This window comes from Poecilia reticulata, linkage group LG21, assembly GCF_000633615.1.
Source record: "Poecilia reticulata strain Guanapo linkage group LG21, Guppy_female_1.0+MT, whole genome shotgun sequence".
Classification (NCBI taxonomy): domain Eukaryota; kingdom Metazoa; phylum Chordata; class Actinopteri; order Cyprinodontiformes; family Poeciliidae; genus Poecilia; species Poecilia reticulata.
The window spans coordinates 9,318,307-9,345,851 of record NC_024351.1 but is presented as its reverse complement, the minus strand read 5'-3'; the positions used below and the strand labels follow the sequence as shown (position 1 = coordinate 9,345,851).

The 27,545-nt window shown below is 39.1% G+C and overlaps 2 protein-coding genes across 3 annotated transcripts in view; one reads left to right on the top strand and one right to left on the bottom strand.

Annotated features, from left to right (window-relative positions):
* The window catches only part of snx3 (sorting nexin 3), a 13,016-nt gene extending 8,156 nt beyond the window's left edge, over positions 1 to 4,860 (bottom strand). Inside the window, exon 1 of the mRNA XM_008397659.2 lies at positions 4,662 to 4,860. Within this exon, the coding sequence (XP_008395881.1) occupies positions 4,662 to 4,823 (162 nt within the window). The 5' untranslated portion in view covers positions 4,824 to 4,860. The remainder of the gene's footprint in view (positions 1 to 4,661) is intronic.
* A 324-nt stretch (positions 4,861 to 5,184) lies between these two features.
* Positions 5,185 to 27,545, top strand: part of afg1lb (AFG1 like ATPase b) — a 30,425-nt gene continuing 8,064 nt past the window's right edge. Inside the window, exons 1-8 of one of the 2 annotated variants that reach the window (XM_017302204.1) lie at positions 5,185 to 5,400; positions 6,458 to 6,592; positions 6,712 to 7,007; positions 11,398 to 11,455; positions 11,585 to 11,686; positions 11,924 to 12,051; positions 16,645 to 16,744; positions 21,725 to 21,783. In XM_017302204.1, coding sequence (XP_017157693.1) covers positions 6,478 to 6,592; positions 6,712 to 7,007; positions 11,398 to 11,455; positions 11,585 to 11,686; positions 11,924 to 12,051; positions 16,645 to 16,744; positions 21,725 to 21,783 — 858 coding nt within the window. In that variant the 5' untranslated portion in view covers positions 5,185 to 5,400; positions 6,458 to 6,477. The remainder of the gene's footprint in view (positions 5,401 to 6,457; positions 6,593 to 6,711; positions 7,008 to 11,397; positions 11,456 to 11,584; positions 11,687 to 11,923; positions 12,052 to 16,644; positions 16,745 to 21,724; positions 21,784 to 27,545) is intronic. The other variant, XM_017302203.1, reaches the window with a different exon arrangement.

The following is a 27,545-nucleotide window of genomic DNA, read 5'->3' as shown; positions in this document are numbered from 1 at the left end:
CGCACACACACACACACTCCCTGTCTCTCCCCATTTTATTAATGACCAAAGGCCCCCACCCCAGAACTCAAATGAAAAAGAGGAAAAAAAAGGAGAGAGGAGAAGCTATGGGAGAAGAGGAGGGGTAGAAGACCGAGTGAGAGACAGAGCTATAAGAGCCCTTTTATGTACTCTTATCCATAAACAAAGTGAGATCCCAAAGTCCGCTTCCCTGAATGGATGAGATGGGAACCAACTAAAAAAAAAAAAAAGAAAAAAAAAAAAAGAAATTTTGGTAATACCCATCACCCCTTCCTCCGCTTCGTACACCCACATCCCAGCTCCAACCTGCCGTTTGCTGTGGGTCCAAACAAAAATACACTCTGTGGCTTGGGAAGCTCCTCCAGAGATCCAGCAACCAAAAGACACCATTAACACTGAAGAACATGGCAGAATTCATAGAATAACTCTTTCCATTACAGGCATCAAGAATGAGGGGCAAAAATACAGATATTATTGCTCATGAACCGTTATGAAAAGTTCACTTAAAATTATGAGATGTAAAGTGGATGAAATTGGAGTAGTAGTTTAGGTTCACTGCTATGCCGTGACAAGACAATAAATATTTAGTAATTTAATAAATGATAATAATGAATAAATGTCAATTTTACATAACAATTGTCCCAGGTTATAAATGAAACATTTTAAAAAATCCAGGTGTACTCGTACCATGTTTTTTTTTTTTTGCCTGACTAACTGCTCTCAATTTTTCATGAGACTGAAAATGTATGGTTTAAAAAGTTTAGAAAAGTTCAGGGAAAGAGGTCATTTTCTAGTAATAACTTTGCTTTCCTATCTGAAAAAAATAAAAAATAAAATCTGGTTTGTTGATTTAAATCACCAGTTCGAAATCAGTAAACAAGTGGCTGAACAACATTCCTCAATGTTACTGCAAATATGCATCTAATCACATGATAATCCAAGCCAAACACAAACACTGAGATAAGCCAAAAGGACAAACTGACAATATTTTACAAAGATGCAAAACAAACCTGACAGCTTAATGATAGTTATTGTCAGACATGGGTCAGTTACCACCATCAAAGTTTTAAAATGCTTCAAACCCAATAAAATGTTGACTATTATTGTTTCCACAGTTTAAATTAAAAAAAATAATAAAAAAATTAAAAGAAGATGCCAGAGAAAGTACTAGGCTGAGTTTTCTCAAGCTGCTCCTTCTCAACACCTGTTGCTGAGAACTGCGAGTCAGCTTGCTGAAACAGGACCACTACAAGTTTTCTCCTCTTGCAAAGAAATTAATCTGTTTGGAAATATTTCTAGTAACAAAAAAACACAGTCATGAGGTGTGCGTTTTTCTGTGGTAGCGCCATTGTCCAAGTAAAGCCGTTAAGCTACAAGCAGCTGTTTGCTAAGCAGCCCACTGCAGGCTAGCTACCTGAGAAAATATGAGCTAATTTAAGCTTATTATACTTGTGTTATGCTACAAAGAGCACAACAGGTCGTCTATTCTACGCAATAACCAGAAGGAAACTAATGTTTATTTTTTGCCAAAACATTTGTTTATACTATATCTTTTACTTTTACATTACTGAGTAGTTCCTACAACACTACAGTCCTTCTATTCAACTGCATCATACCGTGAGAAAGTCGTACATGCCCAATTATTTTTGATGTTTACATTATTACTCCAAACAACAGTAACCATGCAATTAAATAGGCAAATGACTGCACACAGCTGGGAGAGGAACGGGATAGGAGCGGACGAGATGAAGGCTGGTGGCTTTCTGCCCTCCCATGGGTAGGGGGTGAGGATGGGGAGTAAATGCTCCAGCTTCCCCAAACCCCCAGACCATGGCCCGTTTCATTCTTCTCTTTTCTCAATGAGGGGATTAAGCAAGACTCTCTCAGTGCGGCCACAAGGACTCTCTCAATTTCGGGGTGACTATCAGGACAGTGGTGAGAACGGGAAAAACGGTTAATAGAAGAAACTGTGCATCCTAGTAGAGGATGATGCTGCTGTGGTAGTCTAAAAGAAATCAGACGAAAAATGGAAGAAAGTAACGAAGCAAGAAAGTACAAAAGAAATACTATGCATTCCTGGCTAGGGCATTGTGGCTAACGCTCTTAAAATGCTGGAGATGGAGTGAAAGTGTCTCCAAAGAAAGCTAAAGAAAGGAGAAGGAGAGAAGCAAAGCGAAGTTGACACCACGTTTATTGAAAAGTGAGAGATGCGCCGCTTCTTCTGTGGTTTTATGCAAAGCAGGGTCACACAGGGCTATGAGGTGCACAATAATGCTGATTACACGCATATGCTAATTATAACACGCTAATCAAGTACAGTAGCCTTATATTCAAGGCTAATGCCTGGAGACAGCTTCCATCCCCTTAAATTCATTTCTTTAAGAAACAGTGGAAGCTATAAAACAGTTGAAGGCTGGTAGCCAATCTAAATGCTTCAGGTCACTAACTACAGGGGTGTCAGTCAACTGAAATGACAAGCTGGGAGATAAAAGATGAGGCAATCAGATGAGTCTTGTGACTGCCAAAGAGTTTTACGCTAGCAGTAAAAAAAAAAAAAAAAAAGATGAAATGTGAAACCGTCAAGATTAAACGCAAATCAGCTACAAGAAATGTCGATCATTTGCAGAAAATGGTTTAATAGCCGAAACAGTCGTATTTTGTCTCTCAGACATAAATATTAGTCTTAGTAAAGTTTAACAAGGCCTGTAGCCTACACTAAATTAAGACAGGCTGTTTAATTTTAACATTGGGAAAAGCAGTTGAGAAAAAAAAGAAGAAGCTTTTTTCAGAGTCGTTTTTGCTGAAGATTGTAACAACATTTTTGACATCACTTAGAACAGGGCTAGGACTTTTAGGATATGCTGTTGCCATCGCAATGTAGGATGATGCCCCCATTTTCCTCATTGCTCATTTCTGTTAATCATCAAACCATTAAAGTAGATGGTGATGGCAGGAAAGATCTCCTGTAGAAGTCTGTATTACTGCTACAGTAACAGCACCCCGACAGTCAGAGTGTCTGACAAAAGACACACTGCTGCAGTCAGACAGTCCCATGAAGAAGATGGTCGGGGTTGGCCATAATTGTCTTGATTTTATGTAAAATTCACCATCATCTCCATAGGTCAAAAGCCACCCGACTTCATCTAGCGTGGACTGCTTTGGTCTGGGTCACCAGGAGGTCACCACATTTGCAGTCAGTTTCACAGGGAAATTTTTAAAAGGCGAATTTCCCTTAGAACTGCCTTAAGTATTTCTAGCATAGTTTCAAAAATGTGTCAGAAACATTGCTGAGAGAATTAGGTTCATTTGACATAACAGTGATGGGCTAAAACTGAAAATTGGACCTATTTTCCACTTCATAGGAGACAGACGAGGCAATGAAAGCTTTATTTCCTGCTGTGGCCCATCTTCTTCACAGTTCGACATGTGCATTTAGACATGGTAAGCTGCATGGTTATCAACGTCCTAACTTTACCATGTAGTATTTTCCTTACCTCAAAGGGCTACCATAAAATTTCTGAATATCGCATTTGTAGTACAAATGAAGACAAATGGATGGAAAGAACTTCCCCGCAAGTTTGACAACGGAGTTGCAGGAAGGAAATGCATCGTGGGAGGTATGGAAAAAAGTGGAGAATCTGTCAGCAAGCTGCATCCTGTTTGTAAGCGCAGGAGGAACCGACTTCACCAATCAAAGAAACCAACTTCAACAGTGATTAGCACTGCAAAGTTTATGCCATGCTGGACGGATGCGTTTGTTACCCAATCTGTCCAAGACTTTGTGTAATACTTAATTATTTAGAAGTAGGCAGTGAAATGATGCGCTGAGTCTTTTTCATGAAATATTTTTTGTTAAGGGTATTCAAACTGAACATAAGTCACTTAGTGCGACTATAATTGTTATCTATTTATTGCAGTCATCATGGGGTGTGCCTCGAGTTCCACTCAAGCAGGAGTCAAGTTTATGATGAGATTTTGTGGCGGTTTTTTTTAGATCAAGACATTATTTTACTGCTACTAATTACAGACATAAACCTTGTGTTAAGAATAACAGCGTTGAACTCTTGAGAAACTTAACAAAAACAAACATTTCACTTCACTTTCTGAGTAGATAGAATGTTTCTATAAATGAAACTGAAATATTAACTGTTTTAATGAATAGAACGTGTAAAATCAGTTTCTAGAAGCTCCAGATCTAAGATTCTGTTTTTCTTTGACTAGTTTAATTTTTAGATCGTTGCATTATGAGCTTCCCTCTACAGACGAGCAAATTCAGGTTTCATTTCAGTTTTCATATTGTCCAATCTTGCTTATATTTTAAAATATTTTTTAAAACTTCGGATGTACGCTAACCCTAGCTAACAGTGCCTAGCATTGCGTAATTAAGGTAATGTCTGATAAACCCAGCAGCCACACAAATACTGCTAACAACCAAACACTTTTTATTCAAAAATAATACCCAAGTATGCAAATACTTGTGAACTATGTGTTCACAAGTAAAGAAAAATCCACGATTTTTCATCGATGACAACACTGATGTCAATTATTTATAACTTTGACTAAAAGGAAAAGCCAGGTCAGCTAGCTTGGGCAGCTAGCTAACAAGCTAAAGTCACTAGCACTTGTTAATGCAGCCTCACCTTCAGCCTGACTTCGTACGTCGTATATCTGCCTCTCCCAACCCCGACAGTCTCAGGATTGCTCACATCAATCTCTAGAAAATTACTCGGGGGTCCATACGCGTCATTTAGGTTTTGGGGCTTAGTATACAGCCTTCTCGTATCAGCTATAGCATCAGCCATTTCTCCCTGTCCTCCCAATCAGCTAGGGATACTGTCAAGGCAGCCGCAACACGGATATGTACTTAATGTTTTGGTACTTCAAAATAAAATACTTGGACCATAGCACTTCCTTCTACTTACACAATTTATGGGGTAAAAAACTTGGAAATGTTTTATTATATATATTATCACTAAATGTTTAGGTTTCTGACATGATTTATGTACAATTACTTTTTTAGTATATGAAATAACTGCTATGTGCTTTTATGTTGAATGTGCGTTACGTAAATTCTGCTACACTCTAACAGATTGTACTTCCGATCAGCTGAGGTTCAGCTGACGGAGCTCAACCACTTGTTTGAAGCTCTGCTTGTTTACGACTCGCCAGCGGGAATGTTGGTTTAATTAATCATCGTCATCATTAGTAGACAGAAGACAAAAATGTCCAGTTTGATTATTTTATAACCAACTGGAATATTAAAGTTTGTGTTTAAATTATATTTATGTATTTGTGTTTATGCTACTGCATTTTGAGTTAACTACAGTCAATGTTTTGGTTCTACTCACTTCATCGATAGATCGATGCATTACTCACTCAGTAAGTAGTTTTCTTATGAAATACCTTTTTTACTCTTCCTTAAGTAATTTCTTGGATGGAAACTTTTCACTTGAGTTAAAATTACTTAAGTGAACTTAAGTTCACTTAAATTGCTTAAGTAAACTTAAGTAATTTTAAGTTCACTTAAAATTGAATTTTAAGTCATTTTAAAATTTTAAAAGTTGTGTATGCAAGTTGTGCAAAAACGTGCATACAGTTTTTGCACAACTGTATGCAAAACTTGCATACAGCTTTTGAACATGTATTGAAAATTTAATTAAACAACTTCTAGATAAAAAACATTCATCTTTTCTGGAAATATTATCTTAAACACAATCAACTAAAAGCTCAAACTTCAGAATTTTCACAAGGAACAGGGAAAGCATATTTTGTCACTTGGCTTTCTGAAATCCTGAAATTCTACTGAAATGTACAATTTAATAGAGGAACTTGAACTTGCTGGAAAAACAATAAAGCTCTAGTTTGTCGTTTCATCTTCTTCTTTTCGAACCACCTAAAAGAAGAACAGGTTCCTCGTACAATAGTTGTAAAAGGAACCTGGATGTGGGCCACTATTCTTAGTGTTTGAAACCACCATTGAAGTGATAAAATTTCAGGAGTTGCGGTGTAACTTGAAATTTGAAACATGTAAATGTAAATTTATGATGTTACGTTCTTTTTTTATTTTTTAGACTACAACAAAATTTTGTGTCCATAATTTAGAAATAGCATAGTTCAGGGTCTCCCAAAGTTATGACCCAAGGAGGCACAATCAAGACAAAAACAAGAAAGCATGTGACTCTAAAATTTTACAACACATCAATCTTCTGCTCCTTTTAAAGTCATAAACATAAAATTATTTATTAGTTGGACAACATAAATGAAATAAATTATTTTATATTTTTCACATATAATATAAATCTGATAATAATAGTAATTTACTCAATAGTCATTTGCTAAATTCATTTTTATTAACCCGTTGTATTTATTAATTAATTTGTATTTATTAATTATTTTGGCAATGTGACAAGATACAGTGTTATGTGTCTCAATAAAGTTGCAGCGCTTTGAAGCATCATGGCGTCCTACATGGTTCCAGCCGCCGTTAAGTTCTCTGCAGTGTTTTTGTTGACAAAACGAGCTCAATCTGTAAATAAAATCTGCCGTCTTCCACGGAGTGCCACCGCAGAAGGTAAGAGTTCGGTTCGTAGTTTCTAAAATGTTTAATGGGCTTGTTTTTGCTGTCTGTACAAACTTATAAACATTGTAAAGTTATTAATGCAGTCACTATACCATCGCTGTACTTTGAAGGTCCCAGGTGTTGGGGGTTTTTCAGTCTCTCCGTGTCGTCCCGCTCCTCCTCCTCGGACACTTCAGCTATAGATCTTCGTGGCTCCGGTGACATTGTGGATCACTTTGAGCGGCTTGTGCAAAGTGGCTCCCTAAAGAAGGACGCTCAGCAGAAATATGTTCTCCAGCGGCTGGCTCTACTGCAGCAAACTTTAAAGACTTTCACTAACAGGATGTACCTGAACCCTCTATCAACACAACACTACAAAGATCACAGCAGGCAACCTCAAAATGATGATGCCACAACAACCAAAACGGTAATTTAACTGCTGAGCATAACGATTTCATAATATGAGTTAAATTATCTCCTGCATTAACACAGTACATATAGGGACAATAATACTAGCATTATTGTCTGTGCAGTATTTATTGCAGAACTATGGTGCTACTCCTTTTAATTTAGTAAGACACTTCTTATAAAATCACATTTAAATAGTATTTCATATAATGAGACACGTAACAAGCAGCTTATTGGGTTATAAGCTACTTATAACAATCATCAAATTAAACAATCATCAAATTAAACAATCATCGAATTAACAATCATCAAATTAAATAAATTTCAAATATTCCTCTTCTCTACAACTTCTCTCCTCATCCAGATACTAGCAATCAAATTGTATAACAGCAATATGCCTAAAAGGTCAATGTAACTATAGAGAAACAGCATGCTTACTCACCAGTCTCCTTCAGTTTCCATGGTAACCAAATGTTATACTGGCTGATTGGTGGAGGTAGTCCATAGTACTATTACAGGACATCATCTTGAAGCAGATGCTCTGCGTTTCTGTTTGGATAGAAGATCAGATGTGTTGCTTTTGAGATGGTCATAAGCAAAAACACTGCAGATGTACACACTGGGTCTTTGAAGACTTTTTAATCAATGCTATTGTCCAGGAGTCAAACATGGCAAGTCTTAAATTTTGGTAGACCCTGAACAGGTCCTGCCTGTCACAGGACGGACAAATGAACCTAAGATGCACATCCTCCCATAGTTCAATGCTATTTGGAATGCCAGTCGCCTTTGTAATTGGTTGGTTTACAAAGAAATGGAGATTTAGAAACTGGGTGTCCTCAAAGGAATTATGTACATATAAAAGATTAGCATTTACAAGGAACAGAATACAAACATGTATCTCTATTTCATTTTTGTTAATATTATTTGAAGTTTATCCATTATTTGATACAAAATTTCAAAAGTACAGCGATAATATACTGCTCTAGAACGTGTACATCATGTTAAAGTCAGCATCCCACATCTTGATTTGACAGCCTTTCCTCTGCCTTATGTAGCTTTGTCTTATCCACAGCCCTCTTCAAGTGATGCCTCCAGTTTAACTGTGGATATTCTGGATGTTTGCTTGAAGTCAATGTTACAAATAAAATCTCCATCTTGAGCCTCCTAGCAAAAACATTAAGGTTTGGGTCAGAGTTGACAAGTATTTGTAACTCTAAAGTTACCCTAGATCTTGAAGTTTCTACTACATTGGCTCCCTGCCACAATTCTGAGCTTTGTTGAATTTAGCATAGGCCAGATAAACAAATGTTGAGGGTTTTAAAAGCAGGACAGATTTCCTTTGAGAACTTCAGTTTAGACAACTGATGTTTTAAAAGTTGGAAGAACTACAGTTGACTGCACTGTATTCCAGTTGCATCACTGACGGTAGCCATGGGGGTCAGGTCAAAGGAAGGGTAGGGGTCTGGGAAGTTTATTGTGCGTGTGAGTTATGAGCGGCATAATGCAGGGGGTTGTTGTTTTTAGGTCAGAGGAGCTGACTGTCTCCTATTTGGTGCTGGGAGTCTCCTTTTTTTTGCATGTTTTTGTTGGTGGGCTGGCACAGACACACAGGGTTAGGCAGAGATTTTGGAAGGCAGCAGGGCAGGCCTCCTGCTGGGCCTGTCCCGGCACCCCTCTCGCTCTCTCACCGTCCCCATGCAGTAATGATGGGATCCCTATTGTTTGGGCCATTCTTGTCTTTTTTGCTTTTGATTTGGGCTTCTGACAAATGCTTTGGTGTTAGGCTATCAACACCAGTGCAGACTGCCCCACCCGTCACCCCTCTCCTTTTGCACCTTATTTCTTGCTCTGTCTGTCACACACACACACACATTCTCACTGACTGCGTACTTACGCAATTATTCCAGTTTAAATCAGGTCATACCACAGTCCTTCGGTGTCCGTTCTCTGTGAGAGTGCCGCCATTGTCCCCACTAACTGACCGAGTCTGTGAGGAGAGTACACTTGACTTAATATTGACCCAATGTGGCGTGGTTTTGCGGATGGTTGACTGACAATGGACTATTGTTTAGTCCGAGCCGCCCTCTTTAAGTCGAACGTACAGTGTAGAGTCTCCTGCATTAAAGTTAAGCCTAACTTGGACTCCTACAATCTCCTCTCTGATGACTCTGTTGTGAAATGCAGCATCTTTGGCTTTAAAAAAATAGAGTAATTTAAAAGACAAGAAGGTCCATGTCCTGCATGTGAACTTTTCACTCATGTGGCAGTCAGTATCGTCCACCAGGAGGCTAGACTGGCCCGTGGAGCTTAGCTAGACAAAGTCGCTGAGGGAGAGCCTTGTCCTTCTCCACTCTGCCGTGGCAGAATGGCTACCAGCCACCACTGACAATTACCCCGCCATGCCGGAGGGCAGTTTGGGAAGTCAAGGAGAAGTCGCACGCTGTTACGCCATAGCAGAAGGGAACAGCATTTTGGTCTTTCAGTTTTTCATGACTAGTTTAGGAGAAGCTTTTTTTTTGTGGGGGTGCGGGGGGGGGGGGGGTGGCAATCAAAAAAGGAGGGAAGAAGCAACAAGTTTAGGCTATTAATTTAGGTTTCCATCTGCAGTTGCTGCCATTTATCAGAGTCAAGTGCTCATTGTGTTGCGGGGACCAAGTGCATCTGGACTCCAAGTACCATCTTCATGAAATGGTTTCTAAATTAAATATTAAGAGGATAGTTCTTTCCATTTAGAAAGAGGCATTTAATCCCAAAGCAGTTCGTTATTGTCCAGTCACAAAGATGGAGATAGCCCAACGGCAGCATTCCTAAAGCTTATAATTTAGCCATCCACATATGAGCTATAAGTAAATTTTGTTTATGAACAAACTGATGGCAGATACATTTACACGCTTCGTTCTCCTTTGTGATAGTTGGCTTTCTCTTGTACTCTCAGTTCGGTCACACAGAAGATGGGGGTTTTTTTAAGCAAAGACCTTTTTGATAATAAGAGGCAGGCAGCACAATGACTTCCAGCAGCACCTCAATGCTACAGTACCGTATCACAATTAGCAGCGCTAAACGGGCCGTGCACACAAGTCCACTCCATCTCCTACGGAGCCTCATCCAGACCTCTCCGTTTTGTCTGACAAATCCCCCCATTGTTCCTCTGATGATGCTTTTCTTTCGTGGGAACCCTGGCTTGTCTTGTTGATTAGATCCCCTTTGTCTTCGTCTCCTGCAGCGGGCCAGTCTGGATCATATGAAACCTCACACTGTAGTGCTGGCTTTATGCCTTGGCGTACCTTGTTTATTAAACGATGCTTTAGTTATATTCTGAAACAGGGAGTTTGTTACTGTTTCGCGCCGTATGAGACGGTATGTTAGGCAAAAATCGAAACATCTCAGTACTTTTAGTCACAAGAGAAAAATGAAGCTGCTTCTAATTGGTAAAACAAATTAATTATAATAGATATTCTAATGATATTCTTTAAATGTAATTCAATTATGTAAATACTTTGTCCATAAACTTAAGTAGAAATTTAGAAAAATATATCAAAATGTAATAGTGATTTTCAAGTTCCTGCAGAAAATATTTAACATAGGTAAGGAAAAGGTTAAGTTGCCTTCTTGTCAGCCAGCTGACCGATAGTGTGCAGTAACAGGTGGGGAAGCAGGAGAACAGAACTATATCACTCTGATGTTTGCTCTGGCATCTTGTTCTGACTTGAGCTGCTCTAGATCTTAAAATACAGTCAGTCTTACTCAGTCCAGACGCCAAAAAACATCCCGCACTTCTGGATGCGGGATGTTGGTTTCTGAATTAGAAACCAACTTCGTCATTGGGTTTGTTGCAGGATGGGTAGGTCATGTGGATGATGAAAACGAAATTAAGTTCAATGTTTGACACTCAGATGATGAGAAAGTTGTAGAAAACTGTTGGCAAAAAGTAAAAAGAAAAAATTTGATAAAATTATTATTCCAATTTATACATAAAAATATGCATCCAAAATCTTTATCTGATTTTTATTTAACTCAAGAACTGCATCAAAGTACATGTTGTTGTTATTTACAGAGCGAATAAAAGCTTGGAGCTTTTCATTTAGATGCATCTAATAACCAGAGAAAGAAATCTGACTATTCAGTTCCACCAATCCAAATTAAGGGAGAAAATTGACCTATTGATCAGTGCATCTGAAATTAAATTTGATAAGTAGTTAATACTTTATTCAAACAGGATATTATTAGGGTGATGGCTGAATGTTTTGAAAACTATCAGAGACCAAAAACTTAGAATAAGTGCATCTCATTGGAAATGTTTTTAAATCTGTCAATGGTGCTGTGATGGCCAGGACCTTCTTATAAAGGAGTGTTCACTGGTTACAAATTATTGTAAAAGCTGATAATAAATATTTTATCCCCCCAAATAGGAACCTCCTCCACAACAACTACCACCACCTAAAGGTCTCTATATATACGGAAATGTTGGTAAGAATCTGCATCTGTATTATGGCTTAATCAGTAAAACAAACCATCTTTGTTGTTTTCTTCTTTTTTCAACTGACAAGTTTGTTGCTATTACCAAGTCATTATAATCTACTTTCTCCAATTTTTCAGGCTCAGGGAAGACCATGCTCATGGATTTATTTTACTCCCATGTGGAAAACAGTTGCAAAAAGAGAGTCCACTTCAACAGCTTCATGTTGGATATCCATAAGAGTAAGCAGCGACTTCCCTTTCCTCATTGCATTTTGACTTTCTGATTTAATCTTTTTTTCTTCTTAAGCTCATAGTGCATTGGCGAGCCTATATTTATCCATCTGTTTGTCCCCGTGCTAATTGTCTGCCATTATGCATCCAGGTGAAATTACAGCTTTATTCAGCGCCGTCAGTAGTTTCGGCTGTCGACGCAGGTGCGCTTTTAAGATTTTCCTGACATTTGTCTGCTGCTTAAAGGGATCCACCGCAGGAAACAAAGCCTGCCGAAGCGAAGGCTAGGGGAAATGTTCAACTATGACCCCATATCCCCGGTTGCCATGGAGATCAGCAGTGAGATCTGCCTGTTGTGTTTTGATGAGTTTCAGGTGAGCAAGTGCATTACAGACATTGTTTTAATGTGTGTGCTGAGAGATAATGTGTTTGTTCTAAAAGGCTTCTTAAGAAGTTTACCAGACAATAACAACTATAAACATTAATCTTTTACATCAAGTCAATATAGGATAAAAATAAAAAGACTATCATACAAATGAATATACTGCATGAGAATTATCATATACGCCGGAGGGATAACGGGCAGTATCTTAAATATGTATTCCTGGACTTTTGTAACATAATGACCACAAACTTAAATACGTTTTATTGTGATTTCATCTTTTAGACTAACACAAAGTAGAATTTTTAAAGTGGAAGGACAAGATCAGCAACCAAACAGAATCATGAAAATCAATAAATATATCATGTATATAAAGTTCATAAAACAAGCTTTGATAATCTCTGAGAATTATGTTTAATTCTTTATTAAAAATGTAAAGAGTATTGCGCGATTACCATCCTACTTAATTTGACAGTTTGAGCAAAGGGAACATTAATCAGAGCAGCAGCCAGGAGGCTCATGGTAACACTTCAGTAGATCTACAGCCAGGCCTATTACAGGACAACTATTAGCGCCTTCCACAAATCTGGTAGTCATAGAAAAGTCTTATTTCCAGTTTAAAAGCAATCTACACAGAAATCTGTGGAACACTGTGTTTTGGTCAAATGAGACTAAAAAGTAAACTTTTTGGCTTACTTGTGGCAGAAAACTAATAGTTCATGCCATACTGAACACGCCACGTTTTAGTGGCGGTGTGGGGAAAACGTCTCCAAAGTGATTGGGTAATAGATGGAGCCACATTTGGAAAGTGAGCATGGTTATGACTTGAGAATGAGCAAGAGGTTCACCGTTCAGCAGGTCAACAACTTTAAACATGCAGCCAGAGCTACAATGGAAATTTTTGGATCAAAGCGTTTGTTAGAAAGTCTAGACATAGAACCAGCTAAATACAGAAGCATTCCATGCTATTAAAATTATTTTTGTAAAAAAATTTAAAAAAAAGAGAGAAACTATGCATCCTTTTTCTTTTAACAGTTAGTTACTTTACAATGAAGTGCATTGTAAAGTAAGAAAATGCTAAAATAAAAGAATGAATATTTGTATCAGAAATGACACTTTTTACCAACTACAACCAAGTAAATACACGGTTTTGAATTGTTTTAACCATATCTTTAGTTCAGAGGGAAGAGTGATCACTATTTTCATGTTGATTCTTTTTTAATATCTTTTCAACTTTGTGATTTTGGTCTTAACAAAAAAGACAGAACTGGGGACACCTAGTGGTTGCCCATGAACATAGCAGAAAATTCACAAGGCACAGATGAAAGTTCTTCACAGTACATCCACCACACTTGAGTATTTTCATTTGTGTCTTTATATAGCCTTTATGTATATGTATATGTCTTTGTGTACTTCAGTGTTGGCTTGCATAACTTCTAAGTTTTTCCTGTGGGTGTAAAGAGCACCTTCAGTCATTAGTGATGCAGAAATTCTCATTATTCTATCCTTTGGTGTCAGACGAGCGAGTCTCCACTGAAGCTCTCCCTATTCTCTGTGAGGTTGGTTAGTCATTCTGCTGCAGCAAATAAGAGTGCACATTTCTGTTTTTCATCAGCCGAGCCAAAAACACATCCTGCTCCTCTCAGTGATATCATTACAGTTAATATGGGGATAGGTCAGAGGTCACCCAAGGTGGAGTTGCTCCCTCAAATAACACCATGTGTCTGCGAGGATCAAGAGCGGCTCCTTTTCATACACTTTGCAAGCCACGGCGCTGTTTGCACGCTCTCATTGATTTGTTTTGTTCGTCTTCGCCTGGCTTCGCAGTTTCCAGTTCGTCAACTGTTGCTACCAGTGAATGGAGGGGAAACAAGCAGACATGCGTTGTTTGGGATGCATAAACAAGAGGTTGAGGAAGTGTGTGTGTATGCCTGTGTGTGGGTTCGGGGCCCGTACCAATCAGCATCCTCCTCCACTCAGCCATGCAAATGAGGCTCCGGGTATCAGTCGCGCTCTCCTACTTCCTTAAGTGAGTGGAGCTAGAAAGCGACTGGCGGTGGCGGGTCAGATGAATCTTATCCTCTTAAATGCTAATGACATTTCTCCATTCTCTTCATTAGCTCTGTGCCATTATCAGTAATTTGTAGCCCCCCCTCCCTCCTTTCTCTCGGTTTCTCCTAATGAATACTCGCCCGTTGAGAGGTCCGAGATGGAAAGATGGGAAGACGGCGAGAGAGGAAGAGGAAGACGATGCTTGAGCAGCATTGTCTTATGGTCTCTGTCATAGTGCAGCCTCCGTTGGTGAAATTGCTCATAGGTTGTGTACATAAAGAGGTGTAACATCAAAAGAGGCTTCATTTGGCACCCGTGTGCCTCGCTGCAAACTGACACACTTGAGTAATTGGCTGCTCATTTAAATTTCGCCAACGACTAACAGAGATTGCACCATTATTTTTGTGCTCCACAAGTGCCACATCGTTCCCCCTCCACCCTTCTCATTCTGTGGGGATCCATTCTTTCTCCCCCTTTCTCTCTCTACTCACCCAGCAATCAATATTGCCCCTCATACCGTGACCATGTTGAGGGCACATGAATAAACAAATCCATGCAGTATAAAAGGTCATTTTTAAATGATTCTTTTGAAATGAAAATAAAATCCTGCGGTCGCAGCAAACACGGGGGCCCCTTCAGAGAGACACAGAGCCTTGGCTTTCTGTTGATTCTCATTACGCTCACTCACAATCACTGGCTCGCGTGTGCACGCTCTAATTTGATGCCCTTAGCCACCTCTTCTCAGCAAAATCAAGGCTTTAACACAAATGTTAATCAAGTATTGGCAAGGGCAGTGGAGCTAATATGCAAAAGCAGAAGACTCTTCAGAGTATGAAAGGAGGCATATGCTGTGGGTATGGCAATCAGAAGTGCCTGTTATTTACAGGAAAAATAGGTAAGAGGAGAGGGCGGTGTAACGGACACCTGCTTGCTCATGTTGCAGGCCAGCGTCTGGATTCAGCCACTTGACTAGCAGGAGTCTTCACAGAGTTACAAGATCTGTTCTTTGAGACCAGGAGTGTCCCAAAGCCCCAAAGGGCACAGCAAGCACATCCAGGGCTGTCTAACTGCACAGACCCAGTCCAAATTGAAGGGTTTCATGCAAAATGCTAGGTGTTACAGAAAACTAACACTGTGCATCACCCTGATCATATATAGTGGCTTCAGTATAATATGGAGATACTTTTAGAGAAGCTGGTTAGACTTTATAGGAAGATGGATTGAGCTAAACAAGGCAAGCCGACTGCCAGGAAGTCTGTTGGAGATCACGGTATAGGTTCAACCACTCTGAACCTACTGCCAGAGCTACAGTGAAATAATAAGTATCTTTCTATTACCTGACAAAATTTTAAAAAGACTTGGTAAGACATAGAAAGTGTTGCTGATGAATTCTAAATTATTTTCTGAGATTTGTTTTCTTTCATTTTAAAAATATCATATATGATGAGCCTCAAATATTTGTCATTTCAGAGTATTAAACCTATCTCTCTTGCTTTTGAGTTTCTGACAAATCAAAACCTTTACTCAACTTTTTTTTATATCCTATTCCTGAGAATAGAAAAATACCACTTAGTGAAATACCATATTAAGACAATTACTTATTGTCTAAAAATTGCTTTGATGTTTTTATAGGTGAAAATACAGCATTTCAATTGATTTTAATCACAATTGGCAAAAGACAGATCTGACTTAATTAATTTTAGTCCATTCTGAACTCTCCTCAGTCAGTCATCATGTTTAATCAAATGAGTTTAATACATGCTGCTTTGACTACTGGCCATCACACAGTACCATGATTTCTCCCTTTATGGCTGTTCAAAAGAGTAACATAGGTGGAAAAGGGAGAGATGAGAGAATAAGAACAAAAGTGAGAGCACTGGATTACTAATAGAAAGGTCAGAGCTCTTCATTTAACAGCCAGCGACTCATAAATGTCCTTGCGTCAGTGTTTTTCATCGACCTTTGTTCATTGAGGATTCATGGAAATGATGTAGATGAAAAAGGCAGCAGACAGTTGAATTGGGTTTATGTATTGTAACTTTGTGTGACCTTGTGTGTGTAGCTCACCCAGCACACAGAGGCACACATGTTTCATATTCTTTTATAAGACCCCCTCTTTGATAGAGGCTTTGTTTGCAATCATGACCCCTGCTCTGACTAATATTGCTCTGTTTTCATGCTTCTTTTCTTCTCCTGTTTTCGCTCTTGCATCCTGTCGCTCCCCTGTCTGCTCACTTGATCAGCTCAGATCTGCTGCTTTTCCTCTGCAGAAAACCGCTCTGTGACCATTTTGCAGTCAGTTCAAGTGGGTTAGGGGTGTGCGCGCGCGCGAAAGTCTAAGCGGCCTTGATCGGATAAAAAGGACTGAATGAGAGCACCTGAGAGAGACTAATAAACATGAAGTGTTGACGGCTTGATTTGACCTCAGACACATGCAAACACAAACATATACACATGCGTGTGTGTGGCATGAAAAGGCAGACTGCACTGAACCTGAACACTGCTCTCCTCCTCTCTGCTTCTCTTCTCTCAGGTGACTGATGTTGCTGATGCCATGATCCTGAAGCAGCTGTTTGAGGCACTGTTCAAAACCGGAGTGGTGGTGGTGGCCACCTCTAACAGACCCCCAGACGGTATGATTAAGTACATTTAACATGAGCTTGTCGATGTTTATTATCTATGTGTTTGGTGTTATTTGTTAATAAGTGGTCATGATATGAATTCACATGTTTTTTATAAAATCTTCAATCCGAATCACACGTTTTTTATGTTTCTACTTAATTTATTTTTATACTATGCAAATGTTGCTGCTGTATTCCTAAAAGAGCAGTATGTAGTGTCTTAACTACTATGCAGATGCTCTGTCGTACTGAATGACAGTGGCTTCAGCAACATTTATAGATTCATCATATTATATCTTTATTTATCTGATCTAATTAAGGCTGTTATTAACGCCTTCCTCATGGAGGGAGTCAAGTTTGGAGAAACTGCATGATGCAGTCTACTCCTGTATTTCTTCTTTTTGACACCTGGAAAGTAGCAAATACAACATTCTAGCCTAAAAACAAGATCCTCCTTTGTTTTTCTTTACAGTTTTGACTTTGAAGCTATTTTAACATGAGGAAAAATCTCATTTGAAATTGGCCTTTCTCTAGCAATTGGCTCAGTTAAGTGAGAGAATAAGTCTGTTTTTTTTAGCTACAGGTAACGTTTTTCTACTACAGGTAATTACTGTTGGTAACAACTCTATAGCCTAGTTCAAGCAACCACCATATAGTGTACATGTGCACATTGCAAAGATTTCTACATTTTATGTATGTAAGTAAGCTACAAAAATAAAAAATTGCTTCAAATACATTCTATAATTTTTGGCTGAACATTATAATACATGATGGTGAGGGTCCAAGCTCCGATCCATGATGATTTTTTAAAATTATTTTATTGTCTTGGAGGTGAATTTATGAACATTTAGAATAATGTGCTGGTTTTCTGTGATCCATGACCTCCTAGTATGACAACTAAATCTATGCCAGCAAATTTCACTGCACAACTTTACAGAAGTCCCAAATACCCTTAATGCATTCAAGCCTGAACATTTCTCTATTTGAACCTTGTTCCACCTACAGTCACCTGGCACAAGGGAATCTGGCGAACAATGATTTATTTCATCATATATTCTTTTTTCCAACAATTTTTAACAGTGGTAATTATGCAATCCTACGTCTAGAATGTACAATTTGCATTTTCAACAAAGTTTATTCGCTGACTGACTTTTCATATCGAGAGAATGATTGTATTGTGATTTTCTTCGTCACCTCTCATAGATCCTAATGCAGATGTCCCTTTTTAGTCACCGTTCCTATTGAAACACCAGCCATCTGAGCAGTGACTGAGTCTGTGCCATCTGGGCCCATAAACACAAAAGGCACTCAGATCTTTTCTCCCTACCATTTTAAAACAAAACCAGCATCAGCTGGCCATGTTTAGTATTTTTTTAGACGTGTCACAGAGCGTGATTGGAAGTTAATTGCTGAATTATGCCATGCTTTGCACCTGTGTCGATGCATTGTGTTTGTCCACTAATTTATTCAGGTCATATATTTAATTTGTCACCTCCCCTTATGAGCCACGATTTGAATTTATATTATAGCAGTTCAAATAATGTCCAACAAGAGATGTTTGTGCTTGTACTGAAGCACTCCTAAGTCTGCACTTTTCTCAGATAGTATCTTTAAAATTAGCCTGCACTACATAGGTTCTGTCATCCAGTCATGTGTCCAAAGCATCTTTTTGGACAAAGGAAAAAAAACCACAAAGGCATTAAGACTATAGAAATATTGCAATGACTATATCAGTTGCAATATGTTCCTATTATTTATTTATTTTTTATTCTTTCCTCTCTTTCTCACCTGTGCTTCCATCACTTGGTGACCTTTGGCCTTTTGTGCATTGTCATCTGTGTATCATCTGCTGTCATGGGACTCTGTCCAGCTGGCTAAAAAAAAGTCATGATAGCATGTAAAATTAACAGTTGGAATACATTAGCCAACAAATGCTGCAGTCCTTTGTGATGTCAGTATTGTACACACTGATCTTGCTCTGATGATATATTCATAAAGTGCAGCCCTACTTGTATCCACAATTCAGCGCAACTTCTTTTGAAATTATTCCTTACCAAAAACAAAAAAATGCAGTCAAATTTAATTCAAATTATAAAACACAATTATATTTAGTTGAGCAATTAGTTTCACTGAGTTAATGACCTTGCAGGAGTTAATCATTCTTGGTAAGCATCGGAGAGGAACCATTTCTTTTTAATAGGAAGAAACTTTCAGCAGATCTGACTGGCTAGAAGCTGAGAAGACAGGGGAGTTGGGAGTGCTTTCCAAAGGAAAAAAAAAACTAGAAGTAGTTTTTGACAACTCCAAAGAACAAACCGTTTCCAAAGTAAATACTAGCAAAGACAGTGTCCGTAACTTTGTCCAGCAAATAGAATACAGATTTGCTGACATAGAAGAATTGACTTAAGGATACTTTATACGTGAAGGAAGAACAAGAAGAACATGCCGCTAATGGAAGCAACAACTTTATTACTGGTTGAAACAAAAACATGTCTTGTGAAAAAGAATCCATCTGTTGCAGTTGCATAAATTGCATAAGTAATGAATCAAAGAAGTTTCGTACTTGATGTTATTAGGGTACTCATTAATAGTTCCAGTTCAAGTGTCAATCAAAATGGTCCACTGGACATCTTGAACCATGCTTATTATTTACATCTGGAATATTCCCACAAGACCTTCTTCTTTCTTCCAACAGCATCAATAATCAATTAAAGTAAAAAGTATTAGTTATGTAATCTCTCCTAACAACAAGAATCAATTACTGTTACATGGCCACATCAACTGCCTCCTTCTTTAAAGCAATTCATCACAAATTTAGGGGAGGGGCAGCTGATGCATCTGGAAAGCTTGCTGTTTCTTAAAAGCCTTTGAAGTTGCATTTACAGCCAGTTCCAGGAAGAATTAGCAAGACGGTGATCAAGGTGGAGATAAATGCATGATGTGCTGTCTGACGCCTCTCTTTCTTTGGGAAGATGTTGATGTCTCAGAGCCCCTAAGTGAAGTGGGTGGCAGCAAGATGGCTCTCTTATACAAAGGCGCACATCTCTGATATTTGCCAGCTATTAAGAACAAAGCGCCAAAGCAGGCAAACTTGAGAGAGAGCCTACTTGGTATTAATTACAAGGTTAATGGAGCACTAAAAGCCGAGAGAAACAACTGGGCTTGAAAGGCATACATTTTCTGTCGTTATTGATGTGGAGATTCAGGCATCAAAAAGCCCCTGAATGAGTTCAGGAGGGGAATTTAGTGAGTTTCTGTCTTTTTGTTTTTGATTTGAAGAAGTTCAGTGGGATACAAGAGTTGGATGTATAAATTAAATATTCATTTGTGATCATCATCATTGCCAATGAAAACACTTTGATCAAAATATCGTTTGCACATGTAGATTAAAATGTTGCATCTATTAAAAGGCAACGAGACAATATTGTTTTTTTAGAGCCAGAAAACTTAAAAATCTTAAGTTTTAAACAAATAAAAAATTATTTAGGAATATGCTAAACTGATATGAGGTTGCTTATTAGTGGCACAGAAAGATAATCTATGCAGCAAATCTAGGCAGTCTATAAGGAAAAGCCAAATTTCTATTATCCCAACAAAAAAGCTCTTTGTTGGAAACACTTTTTGATTCATTTAAGCTGTGCAATCTAGGATTTAAAATAAGGAGCAATCAAAACATTAAAAAACACCCAAACCATAAACGTGACTTAAGATGTTGTTTGTGAGCATAAAGTTTCAGCCAAGTAAATCTTTCTTTTTTCTGTGGTTTTTAATTTTTGTGCCCTTTGTCAGTACAAAATAACTAATGGTGTCTGCAGATCACATTAATCAAAAACTGCTTTCCTCCTGCTTGTGTATCCCCAATTTTTTCTGTGTCTGAGCTAAATGACCAAGCAGGCATTTGTCAGCTGCTGTCATCTGACTTCCTGTCCATTCTTTGTATGTGTAGCATTAGTTTAAAGTGATGTTTAGGTGGAGAACTCCCTCCATATGCACAGCCAGAGTTTGAGTAGTGTGACATTTTATTCTCAATGCCTTTTATAATTTTAGAAATAAAAATGTGCTTATCATGAGCTAGAATCCTGAACATGATGAAATGCTATTTATTCCCTTTTATTAAAATATGTTTTATATTAGATTACAGATCATGCTAAAACCTTATGACTCCTTGCATGCTTCTGCTTGCTTTTTAAATCTTACATGTTGAATGGCTTGAGGTCTTTTTTTTAAGAGGACATTAGCTTTCTTGCTGATGGGCATCGGAAAATCAATGCCAGCAACAAACCTCTTAAAATCTCACTAATTAACACATCACGCGTTCTCTAATTAATCAATACGGCAGAAGTCATAGTTACTGCGCAGACAGCAGAGCTGTATTGATCTTTGATATATATATTTTTTCAATTAACTTAGTCAACAAAGCAAGTTAATTGAGGCCCAAAATATTGATTTCTATTCTTTTAACCCTAATAGTCGTGTGTCATTCACAGCATCGATTCGTCAGTGCAGGAGTTATAAAGTGAGGTTTATTTATTATGTGATGTCAGACTGTAGCCCAACATCGGCGTTTGTTTGCATTTGTTGAGCCTCACCGTGTGCGCCTCACTCTGTGTCTTTGTGCCTGTTTGTTGTGTGCATCCCTATCTGTTTTATCTGTCTATCCAGGATGCTACTTCAGATCTAATTTGTTCCAGCCGAGCTAATTGAAACCTCTATTCAGCCGGCCGCTGTGGACATTGTCCGCGCTGAAAAGGCGACAGTCCTTTCTCTCGCCACCATTGTTTGGGAATGTAATGAATTTTATGTTGCTACCGCTGCCGGTGCAGAAATCCATTTTTCTCCCCCTTCCCGGTCCTGCCATCCCTTTTGTCGCGCCTTCCCCACCCATCCTTCAGTTCATCAATAGCCAATTTATCTGCCAATCTGTATTGAGGGAATGACATTATTAGGAGGCTAAACAGCAGCTCTCATGCAAGCCCTTCCCTCCTCTTTCAGATCTGTACAAAAACGGACTTCAGAGGGACACCTTCCTACCTTTCATCGGCGTGCTAAAGGTAGAGACAAAGTCACCTCTGTCTCGCTCTTGTCTTTCTAATTTATTCATTTGTTTATCACACACACCTACACTGCACACCTTACACGTGTGCCTCTGTTCCCGCTGTGAATGTCCTGATGCGAGTTGTGGTTTGATGTTCTCTGCTTCCTGGATGCCTCGCACGGCGTCACAAAGCTGTCTTTGATCATGCCAGGGCACACTGAAACACTCACAGAGGAGGAGGAGAGAGGGAGAGGGATGGGACAGGTAATGTGAATGGGTGAACGAGCTGAGTGACTGACTCACACACTCCTTGCATTTCAAAAGTAGGGGATAAGAGAGAGGACAAAAAAAAGGAGAGAGTGAGGCGACGGCTAGCCGTTTTCTATTAAAACAAATCTACTTTGCAATTTAAGCAGGTCGCATCATTATCCTGCCTGCATATCAAATGATCATTGATGTGTTTGGAGTGATCGTGATCATAAATAATTGCCTAATAATTTGTTGTCATGCATTTTGCAACAGAGGAGGGTAGCATTCTTACACTTTTTATTGGTATTTAGCCTACAGTGTTATTGCCGGCAAAGGGATGGCTTTAAAATCTTCTCTCTTCAGAGTGGAGATGCAGCAGTCAGAGGGCCAATATCCAAACTCAGCTTCTTCCTTTTTTTTCTTTCTTTCTTTTTTGTAAAATACTTAACAAATTAATTTTGTTAAGTATTTTCAGAAATGTGAAATTTTTATTGCAGCCTTCCTGTCGTGAGCCGTGATTCCTTTATTTTAGGAATAAAGGTGTTATACTTTACTGTAATCTGTTCAGCCTCATGGTTATCTGCTGAAAGTCTCTCCGTCTCTCATATCCTTATTGAACTACAGACACAGTTTCCTTTTGAAGATCTTCCTACATTCACTGATTGTGTTTTGAACACCTCCAGTGATGTTGATCATAACAGAGCTTGAGTCTTCCTGACTCCATGATAGACATGTTAGGCATAATGCATTAATTACATAAAATGCACCAGGACACCTCAAACTGAAAATCTGACAATTTCTGTCAATACCTGATTTTATCTGATTTCTCATTTAGGAATCAGTTGTATTTGTGCAATATTTTTGAATTACGGTGTCTTGCAAAATATCTAATCTCTTCTATCTTGTCACAATACAACCACCAGTGTTGATGTTACTTGTTGGGATTTCATGATTGAACGACACTAAGTATAGCATAAACTTGAAATGGGGAGAAAAAAAACAAGCCAGTGTCTCAGAATATTAGAACATCACATGAGACCAATCTTTAAAAAAATGTCATCAAACCAGCTTTTGGAACACCAAGGCATATTGTTGAACTAGTGTACTGATAGTTCTGAAGATAAACTTGGCTCAGTAAATTCAGCAAGATTGATATCTTCCAACATGTAAAGGTACAGAACTGCAACGTAAGCGCCTAAAACACAGATCTTTTATGTATCGGCATCAGTAGGGTTAATCAGCCGCTTCACACAAACGTTTATTCAACACAATAAAAAAAATCCTTTAGCTTAAAACACATAAACGTAATCACTCAACATGGGAAGTCTCCGAGTTACCCTGCTCCCCGCCCAGCAGCACCCTTGCCCTCTCTAATCCACCCTCATCAAGGTCCTGAATGCCTGTTGTCCCTCCCTGCCCCAGAATACCTCCTTTCTTTCTGGGTACCATGTTCCCCCTTTTGTCAAACCATCTGGTTTTTTGGGGTCGTTTTTTTTTTTTTTTTTCCTTTTCGTTCTCTGGCGGCCTACCCTGCAATGTTAAAGCGTGCTTTTGCAAGGTGATGCAGGCTAACTAGCTGACCCTTAATAGATTGAATTAATGCTTGCAGGGAGTAGAAGTCTGCAGATCACGGCTGGAGCTGTGGGCTGCAGCATCATTTCTATAACGAGTGAAAAAAAGAATGAGGGCGTTAAGTCGTGAAAAATAGCCCTCTGACCTCTGATCCTGATCACCTGAGCCCCAGTGGTAAAGGTTAATCTAGCACCTCCTTCCGCCTGAGTCGATGTCTTTATTTAGCCATTGACTTCTGATTAGTTAGGACCCCTTTGCTTTTCTCCACAAACATCCAGTTGCCTCATCTGACAGCGACAAAAACATTAGATCAAGCGTAGTTGAGGCAGTTTTACCTGTCACACGTGGAACGGATAAAGTTTTCTTGGTTTGAAACGTCCTTAGCTGGTTTTTGCAGATGTGCGTTGACAGTTTCAGGACCATTAGAGAATCTATTCAGGCGATCCTTTTTCTATGTAGCCATGGCAAAGCCTAGGTTTGTGTAAAATACAGGGTTTGGGGGCTCTTCTTTAATGGACACAGGCAGTATTGTAACTAAGACACTTTTTTTTCTCTCTCTCTCTCTGTCTCATGAGCCGTCCTCCCTCTCCACTTCACTTTTCATCACCCATCCAGTCTACACCCTCCTATCCTCTCTCTTTATTCCATTACCATCTCGTTCCGCTCGCAGGCTTTACTTACCCAAGGTCAGGTCTCTGCATTTTGGTAGCAGAATAGTGACTTTATTCTCCCCTCCGCTTGTTCGATTACAGCCGCACACAAAGCTGCCGGAGGGAGAGGGAAAAACATGACGACAACCCTGAGCCAACTTGGAGTATCTGTAGGTTTCCTGCTCTCGTTGACCCTTCTTTTGATCTGCTCTCCTTCCCCGTTATTCGTGCGTGGCATTGTTAATAATTGCAATGTGCTGAGCAGTTACTGATGATTGGAAAAAAATATATAAATATATATATATATATAAACAAACAAAACAGATTGACAGAGACTAATTGAAGAATGGGAGCGATGTGGTTCTCCCACAAAGACCTTGGTGAGAAAGAGCAGGAAGGCCTACAAGTTCAAATGGAACCAAGTTCGATATTTGATGGCAGCCATTGTTTTGTGGAACTTTTAAGGTCAGAATTAGAGCAGCCCTCTGGGTCGATTTGAAATCTGATTAATCCATAAGAAACCTATTGATTTTTTTCCCTCCTTTTAAACTTGTGAGAAATGAAATCTGGTTCTTAAATTGGAGTAAATGTTCAATTGATCAAGTTATGACAGTTTGATTTTGTCATTTTTGTTTTTCTCTGTCAGATGTGACCAATCACACAATCTCTTTGATTATTAAAGCCTTATGCTTTAATAATACGGTGGGTCGTTATAGCTCAAGGCAGCTCCCCCGTGAGAAGCGAACATTTTTCAAAATCTGCCAAATTGTGCGTGTTGGGTTTCTCCACACTTTTGATTTGTTCTGGAAATGTATGAAAGCAGCTTTATCAGATTCAACTCTGTACTTTAGCTGAAATTGTTCGTATTACTTCCAGTCAGAAAAAACTTTGAAGTGAAATCTAAAAATTTCTTCAAATCTTGGAAAACATCTGAGGTTAAACCTTCAAAACGGAAATGAAAAATGCCATTGAAGATTAAAATCATATATTATAATGATATAAGATAGACTTATTGCATGTTGTAATATACAATAAATCAAAAATAACATTATTGTCATTAATAAGGGTAATAAAGTGGCATACATAAAACCAATTTGTTTAGTCCTTGTTGGCTGCTGTTAAACATTTCCAGCCTCTGTTGGCCAGGTGGAGGAACCACACCCCATTCTGGCTTTTTGGGCTGGTTCGGTTTTGGGCCAGCAGAACTCAAGAGGAGCTGAGGGCGGTGGAGTCCGGTGGGGTCCCGGATCACAAAACACGAGGCCTGAAACTCAAAGGATGTTTCCCCAAGAGGAGCAACCGAGGCAAGGGGAGGTTGTGAGAACGGCCCGGCAGAACAATCCGTGGCCGGCCGAAGGCAGTCACACTTTAAGGGAACAGATCATTAGGTGTAATTAGGGTGTTCACATTGTCACGTACCCCCTCCCAGACTGCTGAGGAATGAATAAAATCACCAGCTACACCCCCAGCTTGCCCACTCTCACACACACACACGCACACCCCCATACACACACAGCAGCTCCCCTGTTAGTGAAAGCACTTTGATGTCAGAAGAGTCGTAGAGAACTTGCCAGCATAAAGGCAGTGTTTTAAGCTTTCTCTCTTTTCTCCCTTGTCTCTCTGTCTCTCGACCCCTCTGTCCCTGCCCCCTCCCACTTTCCTTCTGTCCCCCTCCACAGAAGGCTGTAAGACACACAGGGCTGAATGGACTACAACCTTTTCCCCTCATCTCTCTCGCCACCCCAAGGCCCCCCCGCCCCCCTTCATCTCTTTTTCAGCCTTCCCACCCTGCATTTCTTTGAGGCTTGGTCAATTCTCCAGGCCAAACAAAAAAAAAAAAAAAGAAAAAGCATAAAATGTTTTCTGCTGCCGGGTAATGAGGGAGTGGACCTCATCAGGGCCCAATAGTCAGCTATCCTTGGCTTTTGTTGCGGCTCAATGGCACCGCGTTCTTTGAAAAACTCAAAAGCAACTTTTTGAGGAGTGAAGGATTGAGAGAGATATGTCGGACAGGGAAGGAGAGCCAATAAAAGAAAGAGAGAAGCCACTCTGTTTTTATGCTAAACGGCTGTCCTGTTAGAGCGGCGGACAGCTCTGACAATGACTTGATTGGAGCTACATGTGTTTGGATGACTTTCTTCTGAAGAGTCTGTTTCTCATGTCTGGTGTCTGAGTGGGGAAACTTTTTTGCATTAGCTCCAACATTTTGGTAATCTCCATCAGCGAGTGGTCATTGGGTTATTTAAATCCAAACTTCCAAAAATAGATGTGTATCATACTGACTTTGCAAACACGCATGTAGATGTCTTCATATGTTGCTTTAATTCAATTTGGACCTCGGATCTGGGTTATGTCATTACACTCTAAAGTCGGAAAGCAAGTATGGTTTCCTAAATGTTGCTTTTTCTAAATGCTGTCACTGTCAAACAGACCATGTGGCTGTGTAGACGGTTTATCTCGGGAAACCCGAATGGTTGCATAGAGATGCTGACTTTTCACAAATCTTGTTTGAACATTTTTTTGACATGTTGTTCAAATACTTAACAACCGATGTGTCTAAAAGACTCCATTTTACTATTTCTAGTATCCACCTTGCCTTTCCCATAGTACAGACTTATACTATGCTTTAATTGCACTCATATAATATAAGGGAACCAAGCAAAGACCTCCCTAAAACATACACGTCATGCATGCAAAATTTACACTTTTTGCTTCAGACTGATTTTAACTTTGCAGTTCTTGAAAGCTTGGCCAAAGTCAATTTAAGTTATAAAAATATTCATATCTTTGTGGCACCTCAGAGCTACATGTCTACAGCTAACTACCATAAATATCAACATTGTAATGTTGTACCATTGTAATTGCATTACTTTAACTAATAGTTAAGACAATGACTAGCAATTTAATGATTAGTCCCTATTCTTAGCCATGAAATGTAAGTCGGTTTGGATGAAATGTCTTAAAACTAAGTGACATGAGACCACAAAGTGTTGCTGTTGCATTTATTGTCTGATCAGAATACTAGATTAGCATTAACGTTACAATTTTCATATGCTTATTGATGACCCACTAATAGTTTTAGAAGTTTATAAACCTGTTGTGTCTGGTCTGTGTTTTCTCACAGAACGGGTGGATTTAGGAATCAAATAAACAGTTTAAGACGAGACAGTAAGATGCAAAGTAGACTCAAAGTGAAGTCTGACTGTCAGAGGAGTGTGATGAAAGGTGGTGGTGCGGGTGGTTTTCGGAGGGGGGGAGGTGGTGAAAGACCACAATGTGTAGGCGGAGGAAATCTTGAAGGAGTGGG